The 21182-nt window shown below is 40.6% G+C and overlaps 1 protein-coding gene across 2 annotated transcripts in view; it reads left to right on the top strand.

Annotated features, from left to right (window-relative positions):
* The window catches only part of ell2 (elongation factor for RNA polymerase II 2), a 168102-nt gene that overhangs the window by 51036 nt on the left and 95884 nt on the right, over positions 1-21182 (top strand). For both annotated transcript variants that reach the window (XM_078565467.1, XM_078565458.1), the window contains exons 3-4: positions 10513-10634; positions 15015-15178. In XM_078565467.1, coding sequence (XP_078421593.1) covers positions 10513-10634; positions 15015-15178 — 286 coding nt within the window. The remainder of the gene's footprint in view (positions 1-10512; positions 10635-15014; positions 15179-21182) is intronic.

Here is a 21182-nt window from a genome sequence, read left to right as displayed (position 1 = left end):
TGTTTACTGGGTTCCAACATTAGGATTTTGTAGTACTTCTGATTGACTATCTCAGTTAGCATTAGTTAGCTGTTGTTTTCGGTGCATATTAAATAGGTGGGAAAGTAAGTTGCAATGAAGAAATAAGAAATTTACAAATGGAAATGGACAGGTTAGGTGAATGGGCCAAAATTTGGCAGATGGAGTTTAACGTGGATAAGTGAGAGGTTATTCATTTTGGCCAGAAGACTAAAAAGGCAACTTTTTTATTTAAATGGAGAGAAACTTCAAAATGCATCAGTGTAGAGGGATCTGGGTGTCCTTGTGCATGAATCGCTGAAAGCAAGTATGCAGGTACAGCAGGTAATAAGGAAGGCAAATGGAATTTTGGCATTTATTGCTAAAGGAATAGAGTATAAAAATAGGGAAGTGTTGTTGCAACTGTACAAGGCATTGGTGAGATTGCACCTGGAGTACTGTGCACAGTTTTGGTGCCCTTACTTGAGGAAGGATGTAGTTGCATTGGAGGTAGTTCAGAGGAAGTTCCCTAGATTGATTCCTGAGATGCGGGGCTTGTTGTATGAGGAGAGATTGAGCAGTTTAGGCCTATACTCGCTAGAGTTTAGAAGGATGAGAGGATATCTAATTGAGGTATATAAGATGTTAAAGGGGATAGACAAAGTAGATGTGGAGCGGATGTTTCCTCTTGTGGGGCATTCTAGAATGAGAGGCCATAGTTTTAGGCTAAGGGGTGGTAGATTTAAATCAGAGATGAGGAGGAATTACTTTTCTCAAAGGGTCGTGAATCTGTGGAATTCACTACCTCAGAGTGCAGTGGATGCCGGGACGCTGAATAGCTTTGAGGATTTTTAATTAATAACGGGTTGAAAGGTTATGGGGAGAGGGTAGGAAATTGGAGTTGAGGCCGAAATGAGATCAGCCATGATCATATTGAATGGCGGGGCAGGCTTGAGGGGCTGAATTGCCTACTCCTACACCTAGTTCTAATGTTCTTATATTAACAATAGAATTATATTGTTTTCCCCTAGGCCAACATTTGACATGCCAAATGAAATAGCCCCAACAACTATAAGAAATTGACCTGTTACCAATAATTAAGTTTTGTGGTTGGGCAGGTTGTGGTTTGTAATGGAGGGTGAAGGTGAAGCTAAATCCCCCAACATCAGAGGCTGAAATTTGCTTGGACCAAGTGGAGAGGTCACCCATGGAGAAGCCTGAATCAGTAGTGAGGGTCAACTTGGAAAGTTATAATATTGCAATATTGCTGTTTCTCTAAAGATTCTGTGTTAAAGGACTGAATCCTACAATTGCTTTTAATTGGCAAAGTAATGGGTATAAGTAACAAAATAATCAATCTGCCCTTGAAGAGAAGAATGTAAAATATGTAAAGGTTATGAACAGCGCAACTGTCTGTTTAGGTGGTTATAAAAGTCCTTTCACCAGTCCTGTTGATGCCCAAGAGCCTTTACAATGGCAGCTATGAATGATGAATGTACCTATAAACACTGAACATACTGCAGTTTCCAGAAAACTGATTTTTTTGCATAAGTGTGCTCTGCTTTTTCCATTCTGTAATATTTTCCCGCCTAGAACTATTCTTCCAAATACAGGAATTTATTTTCTGTTAAGTTTCTCAAGCATAGAATCATTGCTTACAGCACAGAAGGAGGCTAGTCGAATCTGTGCTAGTTAACTGCAAGAGCAATTTAGCTAGCCTGACTCGCCTACCTTAGCCCTGTTGTCTTGCAGTTTTACTCCCTTCAGTTGCTTATCAAATTCAAGCTATGATTGAACCTGCCTCTAGGAACTGTATTCCAGATAGTAACCAGTCACTGTTTTTTGTAAAACAAAATTTCCTCACGTCTTTAGTCCTTTTGTTAATCACTTAAATGGTGTAATCTGGTTTGTGATTCTTCTGCCAGTGGGAATAGTTTGCCTCTATTTACTCAAGAACACAACAGAAAGGAGCAGGAGTAGACCATATGACCCGTTGAGCCTGCTCTGTCATTCAATATTATCATGGCTGATCTTGGGCTTCAAATTCACTTTCCTGTCCCTGCCCCATATCCCTTGATTCCCTGAGAAACCAAAAATCTGTGCATCTTGGCTTTAAATATATTCAGTGATGGAACTCCCTTCCCAAAAGCATTGTGGATGTATCTACAACACATGGACTGCAGCGGTTCAAGAAGGAAGCTCACCACCACCTTCTCCAGGACGATTAGAGATGGGCAACAAATGCTGGCCTAACCAGCAACACCCACATCATGTGAAAGAATAAAAAAGCCACTCCCCAACTTAGTGTCCCTTTACTATTTATATGCTTGTAGAAGGCTTTTGGATTCCCTTTTAGCTACCTGTCTCTTCTCGTACTCCCTTCGCCTCTTGCATTTCCTTTTTCACTTCCTCTCTGAACTTTTGATATTCAGCATGGTTCTCACTTGTTTTGTCAACCTGATATCTTTCATATGCCCCCTTTTTTTCCTGCTTCACCTTATCCTCTATCTCTTTCCAAGGAGCTCTGGATTTACTTGCTCCTTTCCCCCTCATGGGCTATCTGGGAACTTGAACATGATTTTAAGCATGTTCTGATGCTACCTCTTGGAGAGATGGCCTTGTAGCTGCTGCTTTCAGCCTGGTCAGGAATCCATTTGCTGTTGTTTATAATGGTCCTCACTTTTATATTTGAAGTGGCTTTTCGTTAATAAACAATCAAAACAATTTTAAGGCAGTGATTAAAACTTATTTGATTCAGTAAACTAAAGTTGTTTGTGACACTGCACTGTCTTCCTCATTTGTTTATTAAGTGTCACCCATATTAGTCAGCTTTCTTCAAAAACTGCAACTTCTCAGCAGATGAGAATACTTTAAGCACTCCAGGTTGAGCAAGGTATGGTTTCTGAACATTGTTTCATTTTGCAATTTAAAATTAATTTTTGTACCCAAATCATTTCCTCTTTAAAGACAACGTTCTGTAACAGTTTTGCTTGCTAGTCTTTGATTTTAATTTTCCTGGGACAGATCCGCTATCAACTCACTAAACTTTGCCCTCTGCTAATTGATTATTTTTATTCTAAGTTGTTCCTTTTACATAGCTAATCTAAACTGTATGATACTATGATCACTGTTGCCTAAATGTCCCCCAATTGACATTTAATCCCATTTGACAACCAGACCCAACAATGTCGTCTCCTTCGATGGGCCAGAAATGTACTGAACAAGAAAATTCTCCTGAACACACTTCAGAGATTCTTCCCCCTCTCTGCCCTTTATTATTGTCCATGTCTAAATTAGGATTATATTATAATTGAAGTCCCCCATTATCATTATCCTATAGTTCTTGCACCCTATATAATATTGCCACCCATCTCCTTTCTTTCCTGAACACCATGTATCCAGGCATATCCAGTACCCAGTCCTGCCTTTTTTTTAGACAAGTCTGCATTATCACTACAAAATCATATTCCCATGTGGCTAATTGCACCTGCAACTCACCAACCTTATTAACCAAACTTTGTGCATTCATAAGCATGTGCTGTAAACTTAAGATGCACCTTGTATTCCTTCTTAGTTTGCCCCACCTAATACCTTACTGTTTCTTACTCTAGCGCTACCTAGCTTCCCTAATCCTTTGTCCTTCTTTCTCCTTACTAATACTACATCCTGGTTCTCATAAGTTGTTTCACCCTGTCTCTTTCATAGAAATGTGATGCAGAACTGGTAGACCTGAACTAGTCAGCTATATCCTTTGCCATTGTCTGTCCAGAGACAGCAGAGATGTGTGCATAAAGTTGCATTCACTGGCTTCTAAGTAAGTGATAAATTTTAATGTTGGCAGAGAGTTGGCAAGAACTGTTGGGTTCTCTGCTTGCATTAAAATTAAATGCAAACAGTTCCCAGATGTTTCATTGGGCTGTCTGGGAACTCAAACATGATTTTAAGCATGTTCTGAAGCTACCTCCTGGAGGGATGGATGGCCTTGTAGCTGCTGCTTTCAGTCTGGTCAGGAATCCATTTGCTGCTGTTTACAAATAGTCCTCACTTTTATATTTGCAGCGGCTTTTCGTTAATAAAACAGGCAAAACAATTTTAAGGCAACGATTAATTTATTTGATTCAGTAAACTAAAGTTGTTTGTGTGACACTGCACTGCCACTCTCAGTTGTCTAAAAAGTATGTCACCCATATTAGTCAACTTTCTTCAAATACTGCAACTTCTCAGCAGATGAGAATGCTTTTTAAGTACTCCAGGTTGAGCAAGGTATAGTTTCTAAGGAGGAGAGCATTTACTTTTAGTTGTGTTGTCTTGCTGCTAGAATTAATTTGTGCTGTATTACACAAGAAAATCCTTCAGCTGTATGTAGTGGTTAAAATTATAGTGTGACCAATTAAAATTGCATTTATCAGGCAATATGTTCTGAAGATCTTTACACTTTGTAAGCAAAATTTAAGACTTGGTCATGTACCTACTGTTTACAAATTAGAATTATTTAACTTTTGCAGAGCTGATTTTCATTGGCTTGGAGGAAAAAAGAGGGGAAGATTTTCAATTTATGTAGCACCACATTGCATCTCAGCATGTTTTAAAACATTTTGCATACAAAGTAAGTTACTTGCTAAATAGACTAAAGTGGCAGTCACTCTGCTCACAGCACAGGCAGCAATGATATGAATTTATGATGTTGGCTGAGGGGTCTGGGACATTGGGACCTTCTGAATATTTCCAGCATTTACTGTTTCTATTTTAATTCCCTGAAGTTTATTATACATGAGATGATACGGGGTTACAATTTGTATCCTTCAATTCTTCATCTGGAATATTTTTTTTGAAATCTCAAAACCATGGCCCAAATCTTCCGGTCTCTCGGAGACCCCAGGCATACAATGGAAGATGCACGTTGGGACCCTGTAGGGGCCCTGACATGCAGACATATATGGGGATAGCCTGGAAAGTTTAAACTTCTGATAGGCAATTCCCTGTTGTCTGGGTCCCTGTGCAAATGTCTCTGACTCTGGAGACTTGGGCTAGATCCACGGGGGACTTACCTGGATAGTTACTCAGGGAATGTTAGTTTAAAACCTGGTTCAACTCCTGGGTAACTCCAAAACTAGCCACCTTACTTTACCCTGGACCCGAACCGACTAACCCACCATGTCCCCAGCCTGACCCAGCTATCGCCCAACCTGACTACACCACCCACAACCAGACCCAACTATACACCTCCAATCCAGACTCAACTAGGGATGCCCCCACCACCCCTGGCCAGATCCAACTACCGATGCCCCCATCCACACCACCCACCAGGGATCAATGTTGGGGCCTCAACTCCTTACAATTTATATAAATGACTTGGATGAAAGGACAGATGGTATGGTTGATAAATTTGCTGACGACACAAAGAAACGTAGGAAAATAAGTTGTGGGGGGATGTAAGGAGGCTACAAAGTGACATGGGCAGGTTAAGTGAGTGGGCAAAGACCTGGCAAATGGTGAAATTGTCAATTTTGGCAGGAAGCATAATCTAAATAGAGGGAGATTGCAGAGCTCTGAGATTCAGAAGGACATGGGTGTCCTAGTGCATAAATCACAGAAGTCTAGTATGCAGGTACAGCAAGCAATTAGGAAAGCTAATAGAATTAGCTATTATTATTAGTTTATTGTGGGGGGAATTGAATAGAAAAGTAGGGAGGTTATGTTTCAGTTGTACAGAGCACTGGTGAGACCACATCTGGTGTAATGTGTATAGTATTGGTCTCCTTATTTACGGAAAGATGTAAATGCATTAGAAGCAGTTCAGAGAAGGTTTACTCGGCTCATACCAGGAATGGGCAGGTTGTCTAAAGCGGAAAGGTTGGACAGGTTAGGCTTGTATCCACTGGAGTTTAGAAGAGCAAGAGGCGACTTGATCAAAACCTTTACAATCCTGAGGGGTCTTGACAGAGTGGATGGAGAGGATGTTTCCTCTTGTGGGAGAATCTAGAACCAGGGGTCACTGTTTAAAAATAAGGGTTGGTCATTTAAGACAGAGATGAGGAGCAATTTTTTCTCTGAGGGCCATGAATCTTTGGAACTCTCTTCCTCAAAAGGCAGTGGAAGCAGAGTTTTTGAATATTTTTGAGGCAGGACTAGATAGATTCTGGATTAACAAGGGGGTGGAAGGTTATCGGGGATAGGCGGGAGGTTACATGATATTGAGTGGCGGAGCAGGCTTGAAAGGCCAAGTGGCCTACTCCTCCTAGTTCGTATGTTGGTATGTCTGCGCTGCGCATTTCTATAGCTGATCCTGGCTGAAATTTACAGCAATGTTGGGTTGAGACAATCCTTGTGCCCAGCTTGATGCGTAAAGCATTGCTGCTGCTCAGATTATTCTATGTTTTGTCCTTCCACTTTCCAAATGCAGTTGATTTCAAGAGTAAGGTGAGACAAAGTAGGATCATTGTCCTGTAATCCAAAAGCTTCCACTGCAACTGTTGCATACCCTCAGTCACCATGACAAGAGATGTCTGCTGGGAGTTGCAACCTTCTAATATCTAACAATTGCAGTTGCTTCAATGCTGGAAACTGTTAATGAAATCTTATAGTGGTCCAAGGCCTTTGGTAGGGTGGGGATGGGGGAAACTTATTCAAATTTGAGTAAGTTACATTTTCCCAAAGGCTAATCTCCCTGGCATTATGCTGTTACAATTTGTGATGTTCCGTTCAGAAATTGAAAGTATTTTCTCACTTAACACAGGCTTTTACAAATCCTATTTTGCAGTCAACTTTAGAAGCTTACCAAAAATATTTCTGCCATTTATAAAGTACCATAATTCCAGGCGCATCATTATAGCAGTGGTACTTAGTGATTGCATTTAAGAACGTTGAGGGAAAGCATCTCTTCAGCAAAACATAATAAGAACATAAGATAGGTAGGAACAGAAGTAGGCCATGTGGACTATCAGGTCTGATCAACTATTCGCTAATATCATGGCTGATCATCTACATTCATTTTCTTGCCATATATCTTGCCCAAAAATCTCGTGATCTCAGCCTTGAACATACTCATCAACTGAGCATCCACAGCCCTCGAGGAAAGGATTGCAAGGATCCACAACCCAGAGAAAAGAAATTTCTCCTTGTTAATTTTAAATAGCTGTGACCCCTTAGTTCTGGATTCTCCAGTCAGATGAAAAAGCCTCATCATCTATCCTCTCAAGCCCTCGTAAGAATTTTGTACAAAATGCATATACACATATGAGATTACCTCATTCCTCAAAACTCGAGAGAATATATGGCAATCTAATCTCACCCATAGGGCCATCCTCTCAACTGAGGAATCAATTTAATGAATCTTGGTGACAACCTCTCTAATGGCAAGTGTAAAACTGTACACAGTATACTCTAGGTATTGTTTCATCAAAACCCTTTCAAATTGTAATAACACTCCCTTTTTCTTGTACTCCAGTCCCCTTGCAATAAAAGCAAACACACCATTTGCCTTACTTATTGTTTGCTGTACCTGCAGGTCAACTTCCTATAATTAGTGTATTAGAACACCTAAATCCATCTCTAAAGCAAACTGTTTCCATGTGTCATGAGAACAGTGCTGGGTGGAGAGTGACTCATCCCATGGAAGAAGGAGATCATAGTCCTTATGGAACCCTTTCCCTAAATGAAAGGGAGAGTAATAACAGTACACTAAGCTCAGCTGCAGGTGCTAGTTTAATACAAAATTCTGAGTAATATGGGGTTGGTAGACCCGAGCTAGGCTTTCAATTGTTACTCTTCAGCCTGAAAAATTGCTTTTGTGCACAAGATCATTCCCAACTTCTGAATGCCACTTAAATTTCAATATTGGTAGAGAGCCAATAAACCTTTGGCTCTCCAATAAGTATTAAAAAAAAAAATTGAAATTGCAAGTTCAAAAAGTTTTTTGGAACTATAAAGAAAAAGTTGTGTTTCAGTTTCATATCAATTGATGAACTGTCAGGATAATTTTGTTTTTCTTTCACAATTTCCTGGTTAAATTTCAGGGCTTGACCTGGGCCCCTTGTCCCCATGACAACCAGCTCATCTGGGTTTGTCGCCAGGCAAAATTCAGTACAATTTCACATCATCACCCATTCTAGGGCATTCTGTTTTACCTTAAGAGTTGAAAACATAATAGTCTTAAAAAGTCTAGCAGACATAACAATGTCCCAATCTTTATTTCGCTTACTGTAAACTTTGTCAGAACCAAATGATGATAATTGGTGCTTTTTCCCTCCTGGTTTGCTGTCTAAGAATTCTTCACTGTGATTGGCTGCTTAGCCTGTTTGATGGCATCACTGTTGCTGGGTGTTGGAGATTCCCTAAGGTTGGCACCAGAATGAAATTAATGTTTGGAAAGGTGAAATCCATGCCAGAGAAATTGCTAGGTCTTTTTTTGATGTCAGCAATGAGTAACACAAAATTTGAGCCATCATCTTTATTTTACAATCTGGTAATCTCTGCACACCATTGAAGTGCATTGGCTACAAGAGCAAGTATTGAGCTAACTTAGTTATTTTAATGTGACTAATGAAATCTCATTTCATTATTGGGAATTAATTCAAAGTCTGTAATTGAGTTATAAGGATTCAGAATTAAACTCTTGCAGTTCTAAAAATCTGTTTCCAAGGGAGATCTACTGCAGACATTTTACAGCCTCTCCAAATATTTGTAGAATGGGCAAAGAAACTTTACATAATTGTGAAAATCAGCATGTGATCACATGACAATGTTATATATAATTTCAGCTTTAATGCTGGAGTGATGCAGAACACTGATATCAGCAATTCAATGAGTGGGGGTGGAGGGAACAGATCTGAGACCATTCACTTTGGTTCAGAGAAATCTGAATATTTTCTGATTGGTGCGAAACTTGGAGCTGTGGGTTAGCAAAGGGTATCCTTGTACACATCATTAAAAGCACAAGGACAAAAAGTACAATGTTGACCTTCATTTCAATGAGGTAGAAATGATGCTTCCGTTGTATTGGGCCTTCGTCAGACACTATGAGGAATACTGCATTGAGCACCAAAACTCAGGAAAGATCTTGGGCCCTAACCTCCGAGCTCTAGGGTAGTGTATCTAGGAGTGCTGGGCACCTCCCCTGGAAGTTTCCAGGTAAGGAGTGCACGGCAATTGCCTGGGAAGATCAAACTTTAAAATCCAACCTTTGGTTGGTTCTGACTGTGTTACAACAACAGTTAACCAGAAAAATTTATAGAATTAAAACCACTTCTAGCTTCTGGATAACTACAGCACTGACACTCGCCCCACCCCCACTAAGGCCTGGCTCCCAACTCTTGACCATCAACCCTCCCCCACCAACTCCCCCTTCAAATCCTACTAGCTGGACCTTTAAACTTACCTAAAGAGGGCATGGTTTTACCTACCTTTGATTGAGCTGCCCTTGACTGTAGGCCCTGCGAGCGCCCAGCACTACACAGATCTCAACTGGCCTGAGTCGGCAGGTCAGGTGAGATAGGATCACCTGGATTTCCAGGTAAGTAATTCAAGTGAAGTGGCAATCTGACTCAGTTGCCACTTCATCAGAAGTTATGGCTCATTGAGTTTGAAGAGTATACATTACAGATTCATCAGAATGATTCTGGGACTTGAATTACATGAATAGGTTCCATAAACTTTGTTTGGTTACCATTGCGTTTAAAGTTTTGAATGTTGATCTATTAATATTTTTAAAAAGCTAAAGGAATTTGTCAGGCCAGATACAGAAATGATACACTCTGCTGGGGAAATCCTGAATATTTAAAATTGGAGCTAGGCCATTTAGTTGTGAAATCCAGATGCACTTTTTCAGTAATGGAAACCTGAAAACAGTTTAAAAACCTGTGGGTGCTGCCTCATTTGAAATTTTCAAGACTAAGCTTGATAGGTTTCTGTTGGAGTAAGGGACATCAATGGGAATGGAGCAAAGGTGGGTAAATGGAGTTGAGGTATAGGTCAGACATTATCTGATAGAATGCTGGAACGGGCTAAAAGTCTATGGTTCTACAGGGAAAAGTACATCTCATTTCACTTGGCTAACCACATATCAATAGCTTTAGCATAATCAGTGTATACAAATAAATACTTCCTTGTGAATGGAAGATGATTTCTGTGACCTTTATTCCGCTTTGCAGTTTAGGTAACCCGTCAAAATGATTATAAAGGCATGAGTCAATTAAATGTTTGATACTGAGGTCCTAAGATTGTCCATCAAGTATATTCCAAGTTGAAATTTTCCTTTTTCCTGAAATGGAAATTTTATTGCCAGGAAGCTGCAACTTGATAGAACATTAAACTTGGCCAGCTGTGGTAGCCGAGTTCCTTTTTCAATTAGTCCTTCAGTGTGTGAAAATATTGCGAGATATACTTTTTTTCTTTAATTGCATTATTCTCTAAGCATTATGCTGAAAAGGTATGTTGATTAATTTATCCAGTGGTAGCCTGCTTCAGATGTGATTTGTGTTTTTTAAATTGCTAGCTGTTATTTTCCTTTCTCCATAGTTAATAAAGATTCCAAGAACAGATGCCCGCAACGAAATGCGAAATTTTGACTTTTATGTATCCAATGTTGGAAAAGATAACCCTCAGGGAAGTTTTGACTGTGTCCAGCAGTATGTCTCCAGGTACTGTAAACCAGCTTTCTTTTTACAATGAATGACTCAAGTGAGAAGATTCATTGGAAGCTTATTATTAGGATACATACATTGCACCCTGTTTCATGTTTATTCAGCAAGCCAACTTGATCAAAAAATGCCCAAGTCAACCTGCTTGATTTAAATGTTAGAGCATCATTTGTTTGTAATCTGGTTGCTTTTATGTAAGAAGCCAAGTCAGATTAGTTTGACAGTATTTTGATCTAAAGGAATGCATGATAGGTAGTTGGAATTTACCAAAAGTGTTGGTGAATGGGGAAGGTCACTTAAATCATTTTCAATGATTGCAAATAAAAAATGGGATTGAAGTATTATAGGCTGAAATTGTATTCCATGATTTCAAGAAACTAAGAATTTTATGGTTAGTTGGACTGTTTCAAGAATATCATCTTGTTGATTTAATCTAATGATTTGAAATGCAAATGTTCTTACCATTTTACTGCTACAAATCGATAGGTATAAGAAAGAGAAGCAAACAACTTACTCCATTACTCCAGTTTGGTAAAACATTTTAATGAAAATTGGCAAACACCGGTGCATTTTAAATGATGTTTCAAATTAGTGTCTGAACTAGTAACGGCCTGGAAGGCAAGAATGGCACAATTGGTTAATACCCATTTCACCTCTAGACTCTGGCTTGAAATTAAGCCTGAATGATGGGTTGATTGGTTGGTACCTTTTGTTGACTGCATAGGTTTCCTACAAAATGAAAATGAAGCCCACTTCAGAGAACATGTGGGTTGACAACATTGTTCAAAATTTTTACACATTTGGAACTGAACTAATGCCTCTTTACTCAGTGAAGTTGGGCTGAATCTTTTGATAAATCTAGTGGGAAATGTTCAGACGTTCACTGCTGTTGAACATCAGGATCCAGAAGAAGTCCCGACGCTCACATTCCCGTTACTTGTGCACAAACTTGAAACTTCCGATGGGCAGGAATAGGCTGCCTGGACCCCTGAATGGCTTCCTCTGACATTGACCATGCCATTACAGACTTGGGCTAGATTCCCTGAAGTTGCCCAGAAATTTACACCATTCTGCCTAGGACTTTTAATTGCAGGCATAGGACCAGGGTGGAAAGTGATTTTCAGGGGAAGCTGTATCGGTAAGGCCTTTTTTCTTATGAAATTGCTTATAAAAGTAAACACGTTGGACAATTCGCCCCAGCCCCGATCTCAGTTGGACCTCGAAGGGTGATCCTTGTGCTGCTGACATCAAAGGGGGCGTGGCCTGGGCACTTCTGCATCTCAGCAGTGCCCCACATGACTGCCTTTGCATATGGTTGCATACTGCAGCCGGGACAGCAAGTCCCTAAACCTTGAGCGCAAAAAGGTAAGGACAGAACTTTTATCGTAGTCAGTGGTGCACACCTCTGCCTTGCTGCTGACTGAAAGACCTGGGCCTATAAGTATGGTCACCATGGAAAATGGGGATAGGTGGAAGAGTCATCTTAATACAGTATTGAATGTTGTTATTGGGGTAAATTTCCATCTATAGTCAAAAATAGCCTGGTTTGAAAATGACCATTAGTATGCAATGTTGTTTCTAGCAGACATTTTTAAGATCATATTTTCTGGTGAATTTCACATTGAAGTGTATAATAAACTTGCCATAGATATATTAATACATGCATAACTTTTTAAGGTTGTTAGAAGTACTTAAACCAAATATGTTGATGGTGTGTACCATCTACAAGATGCACTGCAGAAACTCACCAAGGTTCCTTAGGCAGCACCTTCCAAACCCACAACCACTACCATCTAGAAGGACAAGGGCAGCAGATACATGGGAACACCACCACCTGGAAGTTCCCCTCCAAGCCACTCACCATTCTGACTTGAAAATATATCGCCGTTCCTTCACTGTTGCTGGGTCAAAATCCTGGAACTTACTCCCTAACAGCACTATGAGTGTACTTTCGCCACATGGACTGCAGCGGTTCAAGAAGGCAGTTCACCACCACCTCAAGGGCAATGACAGATGGGCAATAAATGCTGGTCGAGCCAGTGATGTCCACATCCTGTAAATTAATTTTGAAATTTTCCATTTGTTAATGTTAATTCATAACTCATGCTGACGATTTTTTGCTGAAGTTCTCTCATATTGACTTTGCTAATAACGTTGGTAAATAAAGGACAATATATCCCAACAGACTGGTGTATATGTACTAACCTCCAACTAATGTTATGAGTCCAGTTGGAGGAAATGGAGGAACCGAAAATGAATGACATAGAATTGAGGAAGTTAAGGGCTAAACCAAAATTGCAAAAATAATATCTTTCAGCTGCTAGTTTTTGAAACCATATTGTTTCATATGAACCTGAATAGGGGCAGGAGCAGACCATATAACCTTTCGCGCCTGCTCCACCATTCAGTACGATTATAGCTAGTCTTCAGCTTCAACTCCACATGCTTGTCTGCTCCCCAAATCCCTTGATTCCCTGAGACCAAAAATCTATCTGTCTCAGCCTTAAATATGATGAACAATTGAGCATCCACAACCCCCTGGGGTAGAGAATTCTAAAGATTCTCAAACCTGTGAGGGAAGAAATTTCCCCTCAGCTCAGTCCTAAATGATCGCCCCCTTCTCCTGAGATCCTTGTTCTAGATTACCCAGCCAAGGGAAACAACTTTTCAGTATCTACCCTGTCGAGCCCTTTTAGAAGCTTGTGTGTTTCAATGCACTTGCTTCTCATTCTTCTAACCTAGAGAATATAGACCCAATTTAGACAGCCTCTCATCATAGGACAACACTCTTATTCCAGGGGCCAATTTTGTGAACCTTCACTGTACTGCCTCCAATGCAAGTATTTCCTTTCTTAAATATGGAGACCAAAACTGTTCGCTGTTTTCCACCAAAGCCTTGTACAGTTGTAGAAAGACTTTCTTATTTTTGTGTTCCAATTTCCTTGGAATAAAGGCCAACATGCCATTTGCTTTCCTGCTGTACCTGCATGCTAACTTTGTGTTCCTTGTATGTGTGACGGTGGTGTAGTGGTAATGTCACTGGACTAGTAATCTGGAGGCCCAAGCTAAGGCTCTGACGGCACGTGCTCAATCCCACCATGGCAGCTGGTGGAATTTAAATTCAGTTGATTAAAAAATAATCCGAAATTGAAAGCTAGCCTCAGTAATGGCAATGGTGAAGCTATCATTGATTGTCATAACCTGTCTTCACTGGTTCTTTTAGGGAAGTAAATCTGCTGGCCTTAGCTGGTCTGGCCTACATTTGACACCAGATCCACAGTTATGTGGTTGACTCTTAACTTCCCTCTGAAATGGCCTAGCAAGTCACTCAGTTCAAGAGCAATTAGGGATGGGCAACAAATGCTGGCCCTGCCAGTCAGACCCACATCGATCAAAGAATAAAAAAAGAGTACACCCAAATCCCTTTGAAAATCAGCATTTACAAGTTTTGTGCCTTTTTAAAAAAAATTCTGCTTTTCTGTCCTTATAACCAAAGTGAATAGCCTCACAGTTCCCCATCTGCCACCTTGTTGCCTACTCATAACTTTCCCTGTGTCCTCCTCCTCAACTTGCATTCCCATCTAGCTTTGTATTGTTAGCAAACTGGGATATATTTCTCTCTCTCCCTTCGTCTAAGGCATCAATATAGATTGTAAATAGCTGAGACCCCAGTACTGATCCTTGCTGCTAGTCACAGCCTGCCAACTTGAAAATGCCTCATTTATCCCTACTCTTTGCTTGTCCATTAACGAATCCTCCATCCATGCTGATACATTACCCCCAACTTTATGGCCCTTCATCTTGAGTGGCACCATTATTGAAGGCCTTTTGGAAAGCCAAGTATACTACATCTACTGGTAAGTAAATTTATTGGAGACATTTTGAAGTTTTTTCGTAAAACCATAATGATTTTGTCTGATCATGTTATGATTTTCAAAGTGCATTGTTAAGACTTTCTTCATAATAGATTCCAGCACTTTCCTGATGACTGATGCAAGGTTAACTGGCCTGCAGTTCCCTGGTTTTTTTTCTCTCCCATCTTTCTTGAATAGCACCCCTCTCCTGGAATGGATTGTTGCAGCTGAAAGCATGTTGCTATTGTTGAAACCGAATTCCATCAAATAACCAATTTCTGAACACATGATGACTACAATATCCTCTTAAGTAATTATGCCAAATTTGGGAAATAGAATAAGAGGCATATATACTGGTCATTTGTCACCTTAAAATATGCCATTCAACATAACCATTTTAAAAATGTTTGTTCAAGTATAGCTAAAATTCTGTTAATGTTATGAAAGTGATGGAACTTAACTTCAACTTCTATACTGAAATGATCTAACTTAACATCTAAATCTCTCCCTTTCTCTATCCCCTTAGCAATGGAGTTTCAGAACTGGACTGCTTTGGAAGCATACAGGATAAAATCACAATATGTGCAACGAATGATTCTTATCAGATAACACGAGAGCGCATGACTCAAGCAGAAGAGGAAACCCGTAGTCGAAGTACCAAAGTTATTAAACCTGGTGGCCGATATGTAGGTGAGGGAAAGTGTTTTTTGTAAATTTGCAGAATTCAGTAAAATATATGAACTCAAACTATCGGTAAACAGTGCCATATTTTTATTGCACATCAAGGCCAGAGATAAAGTATAAGCGCATATGTCAACATTTTCTTTGTCAAAATAATGACTTACAAGTTTATTTCTGGCTGTTGTGCTTTTTAAGAGCTGAAGAATCTCCAAGCTGGCTAGAAATGTGGTTGTTGCAACATCTGATAGTGTTTATATTCCAACAGTATCTGCCAAAATAGAAACACCTTCCTTCATAATGCTGCGATGCAAGAGCTCTATTATATGTGACCTGCCAAGGCAATGCTGCAGGCAGTGACAATGTTGTGGAGTAAAATTATCAGGTTGACCAGATGTGTATTGCTATTTAATCACCTTCTTACTCACTGGTTTCCTTTAAAACCCACCTCTTTGACCTAGCTTTTGGCCATTTGTTCTAATATCTCAAGTCCAGATGACTCTTCAGAACTAAAGAGAAGTAGAAATGTGGTGAAATATTTACTGTATAAGGTGGGGTGGGACAAATGAAGCTGGATAGAAGGCCAGTGATAGGTGGAGGTAAAGGAGAGATTGTAAAAGATGTCATAAACAAAAGGTCGAAGAGGTGTTGATGGTGGTGATACTGGCTAAAGGAGGTGCTAATGGTGACATTAAGAGTAGAAAGCAGGATGAGCCAGTGACAGATGGTTCTAGTCGGGGTGTGGTGGTGGGAGCAAGGATCAAAATAGGCTAAAAGGTGGGGATAAAACAATGAATGGAAATAAATTTTAAAATAATAATAGAAATAGGTGGGGGAAAGAAATGTATATATAAAAATTAAAAAATAAATATTTGAAAAAAGGGGATCAAAAAGGGGTGAGGATGGAGGAGAGAGTTCATAATCTGAAGTTGTTGAATTCAAAGTCCGAAAGGCTGTAAAGTGCCTAATCAGAAGATGAGGTGCTGTCCCTCAAGTTTGCGTTGAGCTTCAATGGAACATTGCAGCTGGCCGAGGACGGACATGTGGGCATGAGAGCAGGGTGATGTGTTGAAACGGAACACAACAGGAAGGTCTGGGTTGTGCTTGTGGACAGACTGAGGGTGTTCCGCAAAGCGGTCACCCAGTCTGCGTTTGGTGTCTCCAATGTAGAGGAGACCGCATTGGGAGCAGCAAATGCAGTAGACCAAATTGAGGGAAATGCAAGTGAAGTGTTGCTTCACTTGAAAGGAGTGTTTAGACCCTTGGACGGTGAGGAGGGGGGCAAGTAAAGAGGTAGGTGTTGCACCTTCTGCGGGAGATGAGTTGGACACGGCTGAGGGCCCTGTCATCAACTGTGGGTGGGAAACCTCGGTGAAGGAAGACATGTCAGAAGCACTGTTTAGGAAAGTGGCATCATTGGAACAGATGTGACAGGGGTGAAGGAACTGAGAGAATGGGATGGAGTCCTTACAGGAAGCAGGGTGTGAGGAGTTGTAGTTGAGGTAGCTGTGGGAGTCGGTGGGTTTGTAATGAACACTGGTGGACAGTCTATCACCAGAAATTGAGACAGAGAGGTCAAGGAGGGGAGGGGAAGTGTCAGTGATGGACCATGTGAAAGTGATGGAGAGGTGGAAATTGGAAGCAAAATTAGTAAATTTTTCCAGGTCCAGACGAGAGCATGAAGAGGCACTGAAACAGTTATCGATGTACCGGAGAAAGAGTTGTGGGAGGGGGCCTGAGTAGGACTGGAACAAGGAATGTTCCACATACCCCATAAAGAGACAGGCATAACTGGGGCCCATGCGGGTCCCCATAGCCACACCTTTTATAAGGTTCCCCTTGTCCTCACTTTTCACCCCACCAGCCTCTGTATTCAAAGGATCATCCTCTGCCATTTCTGCCAACTCCAGCACGATACCACCACCAAACACATCTTCCTTTCATCCCCCCCCTGTCGGCATTCCATAGGGACTGTTCCCTCCAGGATACCCTGGTCCACTCCTCCATCACCCCAACACCTCAACCCCCTCCTGCGGCACCTTCCCATGCAATCGCAGAAGGTGCAACATCTACCTCTTTACTTGCCCCCCTCCTCACCGTCCGAGAGTCCAAACACTCCTTTCAAGTGAAGCAACACTTCACTTGTACTTCCCTCAATTTGGTCTACTGTATTCGCTGCTCCCAATGCAGTCTCCTCTACATTGGAGACACCAAACGTAGACTGGTGTCAACCTTCGGTCTGTCCGCAAGTATGACCCAGACCTTTGTGTCGCTTGCCATTTCAATACATCACCTTGCTCTCATCCCCACAATGTCCATCCTTGGCCTGCCGCAATGTTCCAGTGAAGCTCAACGCAAACTGGAGGAACAGCACTTCATCTTCCGATTAGGCACTTTACAGCCTTTTGGACTTTGAGTTCAACAACTTCAGGACATGAACTCTCTCCTCCATCCTCACCCCTTTTTGATCCCCTTTTTTTCAAATATTTATTTTTAAAGTTTTATATTTAAATTTCTTTTTTCCCACCTATTTATTATTATTTTAAAAATTTATTTCCATTCATTGTTTTATCCCCATCTTTTAGCCTATTTTGATCCTTGCTCCCACACCGTCCCCTCCCCCCACCACCCCCACTAGGGCCATCTGTCACTGGCTCATCCTGCTTTCTACTCTTAATGTCACCATTTGCACCTCCTTTAGCCAGTATCACCACCATCAATACCCCTTCGACCTTTTGTTTATGACATCTTTTGCAATCCCTCCTTTGCCTCACCTATCAGTGGCCTTCTATCCAGCTTCATCTGTCCCACCCCCTTATACAGTATATATTTTACCACCTTTATACTTATCTTTAGTTCTGAAGAAGAGTCATCTTTGTTAACTCTTTCTCTCCACAGATGCTGTCAGACCTGCTGAGTTTTTCCAACAATATTTGTTTTTGTTTCAGATTTCCAGCATCCGCACTATTTTGCTTTTATTTTGTTCTAATATCTAATTTGGTTCAGTGTCAAATGTTGCTAACGCTCTTAAGTGCATTAGTACGTGTTACTATATCAAAGGTATTATATGAATGCACGTTGTTATTGTATAGTTCATAGAAGCGAAACTTACATGCGCTGTTTTACCCTTTTATTCTGCTGATATTCTCATTCCTGTCTGGGAACATAGCCTTATGCTATATTACATATCCTGAGGGGACCAGGGAATTTGGTGTTGAGCTGCCCACTGCATTGCTGTGCACATTATGACCCTATTTTGGATCAGGACAGAAACACCGCCATGGTACTAAACTGGCTCAGAACATTTAGTGAAATTATACAGGAAGCTGTCCTAATGGAGATCAGGAGAGACATGAGAAAGTATATTTCTTCTGTCAATAGTACAAGTAGTTAATTTGTATTTCCAATTGTAGCCGACGGGAGATCCGTGCATTTACTTTTAGTTGTGTCGTCTTGCTGCTAGAATTAATTAATGCTGTATTACATGAAAAAAATCCTTCAGCTGTATGTAGTGTTTAAATTATAGTGTGACCAATTAAAATTGCATTTATCAGACAATATGTTCTGAAGATCTTTATACTTTAAGCAAAATGTAAGACTTGGTCATGAGCCTACTGTTTACAAATTGGAATTATTTAACTTTTACAGAGCTGATTTTCATTTGGCTTGGAGGAAAAAAGAGGGGAAGATTTTCAATTTATGTAGCACCATATTGCATCTCAGCATGTTTTAAAACATTTTGCATACAAAGTAAGTTACTTGCTAAATAGACTAAAGTGGCAGTCACTCTGCTCACAGCACAGGCAGCAATGATATGAATTTTTGATGTTGGTTGGGGGGGTCGGGTACATTGTGTCCAAGTCTCTGATCCTCCTTAAATCATATCTCAACAGGTAAGTGACAGCTGTTACTAAATAACACTTCCTCACTCAGGTGTTGACCTAGATTCATTGGCCTCATGTGATGTGCTGACAACCAACCCATGTTGATTATGGGAAATTGATATCACTAATTGATAGCACAATTAAATCTTTTGCAACAGATAAATATCTTAGTGGATTAATTATTTTTAGCTAAATCTTTCAACTTCAGTTATTTCTATGTGGTCGAATTCTTCCCATTGCAAACTCATAATCTCATCAAGGTACATTCAATTAAGCAGAAACAAAGTAATTTTAAGAATTGATCCTCTACTCAAAAATTTTCTTGCTAAGCGCTGCTGTGATTGAATCTGCAGTAAAGCTTGGGAAGCTCATTGAGTTGTTTTGAAGACGGAAACACTTTAAAGATGCAAAATCTTTTGTAAACAGTGATTTGTTTAGCTCTTCATGTCTTGTGCCGCTCTCTACCACATTGTCCTCTTGCTCTGCGCCAGCCAACCCCTCCTGTTGCAGGGCGTGGTGTTGGACCGGCCTCCTGTTGTGGAGCTCTGTGCTAAGCCCACCCCCTGCTTCATCCATCGTGGGGCATGGTGCCGGACTGCCCTCCTGTCACAGGACTCTATACCGGAGCTCGCCCCCTGCCTCCCCACCCAACACCTGTCTGGGGGGTGGGGAAGCTCTGCACCAAAACCGCTTCATCCCCTCGGCTTCCTTTACAAAGGGAAATTCTGTAACACATTGGTGAATTTCTGCAGGGATTTTCCCAATTATCTGCCATAATTCCGACAGAAGAACCGAGAAGCGTTTTTCTTATGTTATAGCAGCCAAGTAGAACACCCCTGCAAAACTTCATTTGCGCTGCCTCTTGTAAATCCATTCCATACATATGGGTTTTGATTAGCTGATGCCTACTCTGCCTTAGTTAACAGTAGCCTTGTCACTCAGCCCCCTGACCTCTTGCAGCATTGGTCCAAATATGGAAAAAAAAAGAGCTGAACTCCAGAGGTGAGGTAAGAGTGACTGCCCTTGATACCAAGGCAGCATTTGACAATGTGAAATCAAGGAGCCCTAGCAAAACTGGAATCGGGGAAAACTCTTCGCTGGTCGGAGTCGTACCTAGCACAGAGGAAGATGGTTGTGAATGTTGGAGGTCAATCATCTCAGTTCCTCAGGATAGAGTCCTGATCCAACTATCTTCAGCTGCTTCATCAATGACCTTCCTTCCATCATAAGGTCAGAAGTGGGGATGTTCATTGATGATTGTGCAATCATCAGTGAACATGTGCAATGTTCAGCGTCATTCACGACTCCTCATACTAAAGCAGTTCATGTCCAAATGCAGCAAGACCCGGACCACCTCCAGGCTTTGGCTGACAAGATGAAGGTTGGATAGTTTACTTTGAACACTACTGAATGTCCCATCACATTGTAGATTGGAAGTCAGGTGGTAATATCTACAAAAAATGAATTGACTAAATAAAAGTTGTGACTATTTATTGAAGTCTTATTTTTTTCAAAATTTAAATATTAGGTATTGAATGAGGTTGTTGCAGAATGTACTAAGTCAAAGCACTGATGTTTATTGGTAATGGAAATGGCTGTTTAATTGATTTTGTGAAAATTACTAAATTAAATAAATGGATTGGCCATTTAATAGAATTGCTTTGTTGTAAAAAGGCATTAATTAAGGAAAATAGAACAAGCTTTACCAAAAAGCATCAAAAAAAGGAAATCAAGCTTTTGTTCTATGAAAGTGCATTAAAGTAGGAAAAGTCGAAATGGAGCAGGTGTATTATTTAAATATAAGCAACATGACTGAGCAGCTTAACATTTTATTGTAACCGTGGTCATTTAATGAGTAGTAAGCTGTGAATCACAAATTATGAAGGTTAATCACCATAGAAATTAATTTGAAAACAAAGGGATAAGAACATTACATAAGAAATAGAAGCAGGAGTTGACCACGCAGCTCCATGAGCCTGCTGCACCAATCAGTATGACCATGACTGACCTTCGTCAATTCCACTTTCCTGCCTGTTTCCTGTATTCTTAGATTCTCAGAGAGACCAAAAATCTGTATCTCAACTTTGAATATACTCAGCAGTGGAACATCCACAACCTTCTGTGGTGGAGAA

This window comes from Cetorhinus maximus, chromosome 2 (genome assembly GCF_964194155.1).
Source record: "Cetorhinus maximus chromosome 2, sCetMax3.hap1.1, whole genome shotgun sequence".
In the NCBI taxonomy this organism is placed as follows: Eukaryota; Metazoa; Chordata; class Chondrichthyes; order Lamniformes; family Cetorhinidae; genus Cetorhinus; species Cetorhinus maximus.
The sequence above is the reverse complement of the archived record's forward strand: the minus strand, read 5'-3'. Positions and strand labels throughout refer to the sequence as shown.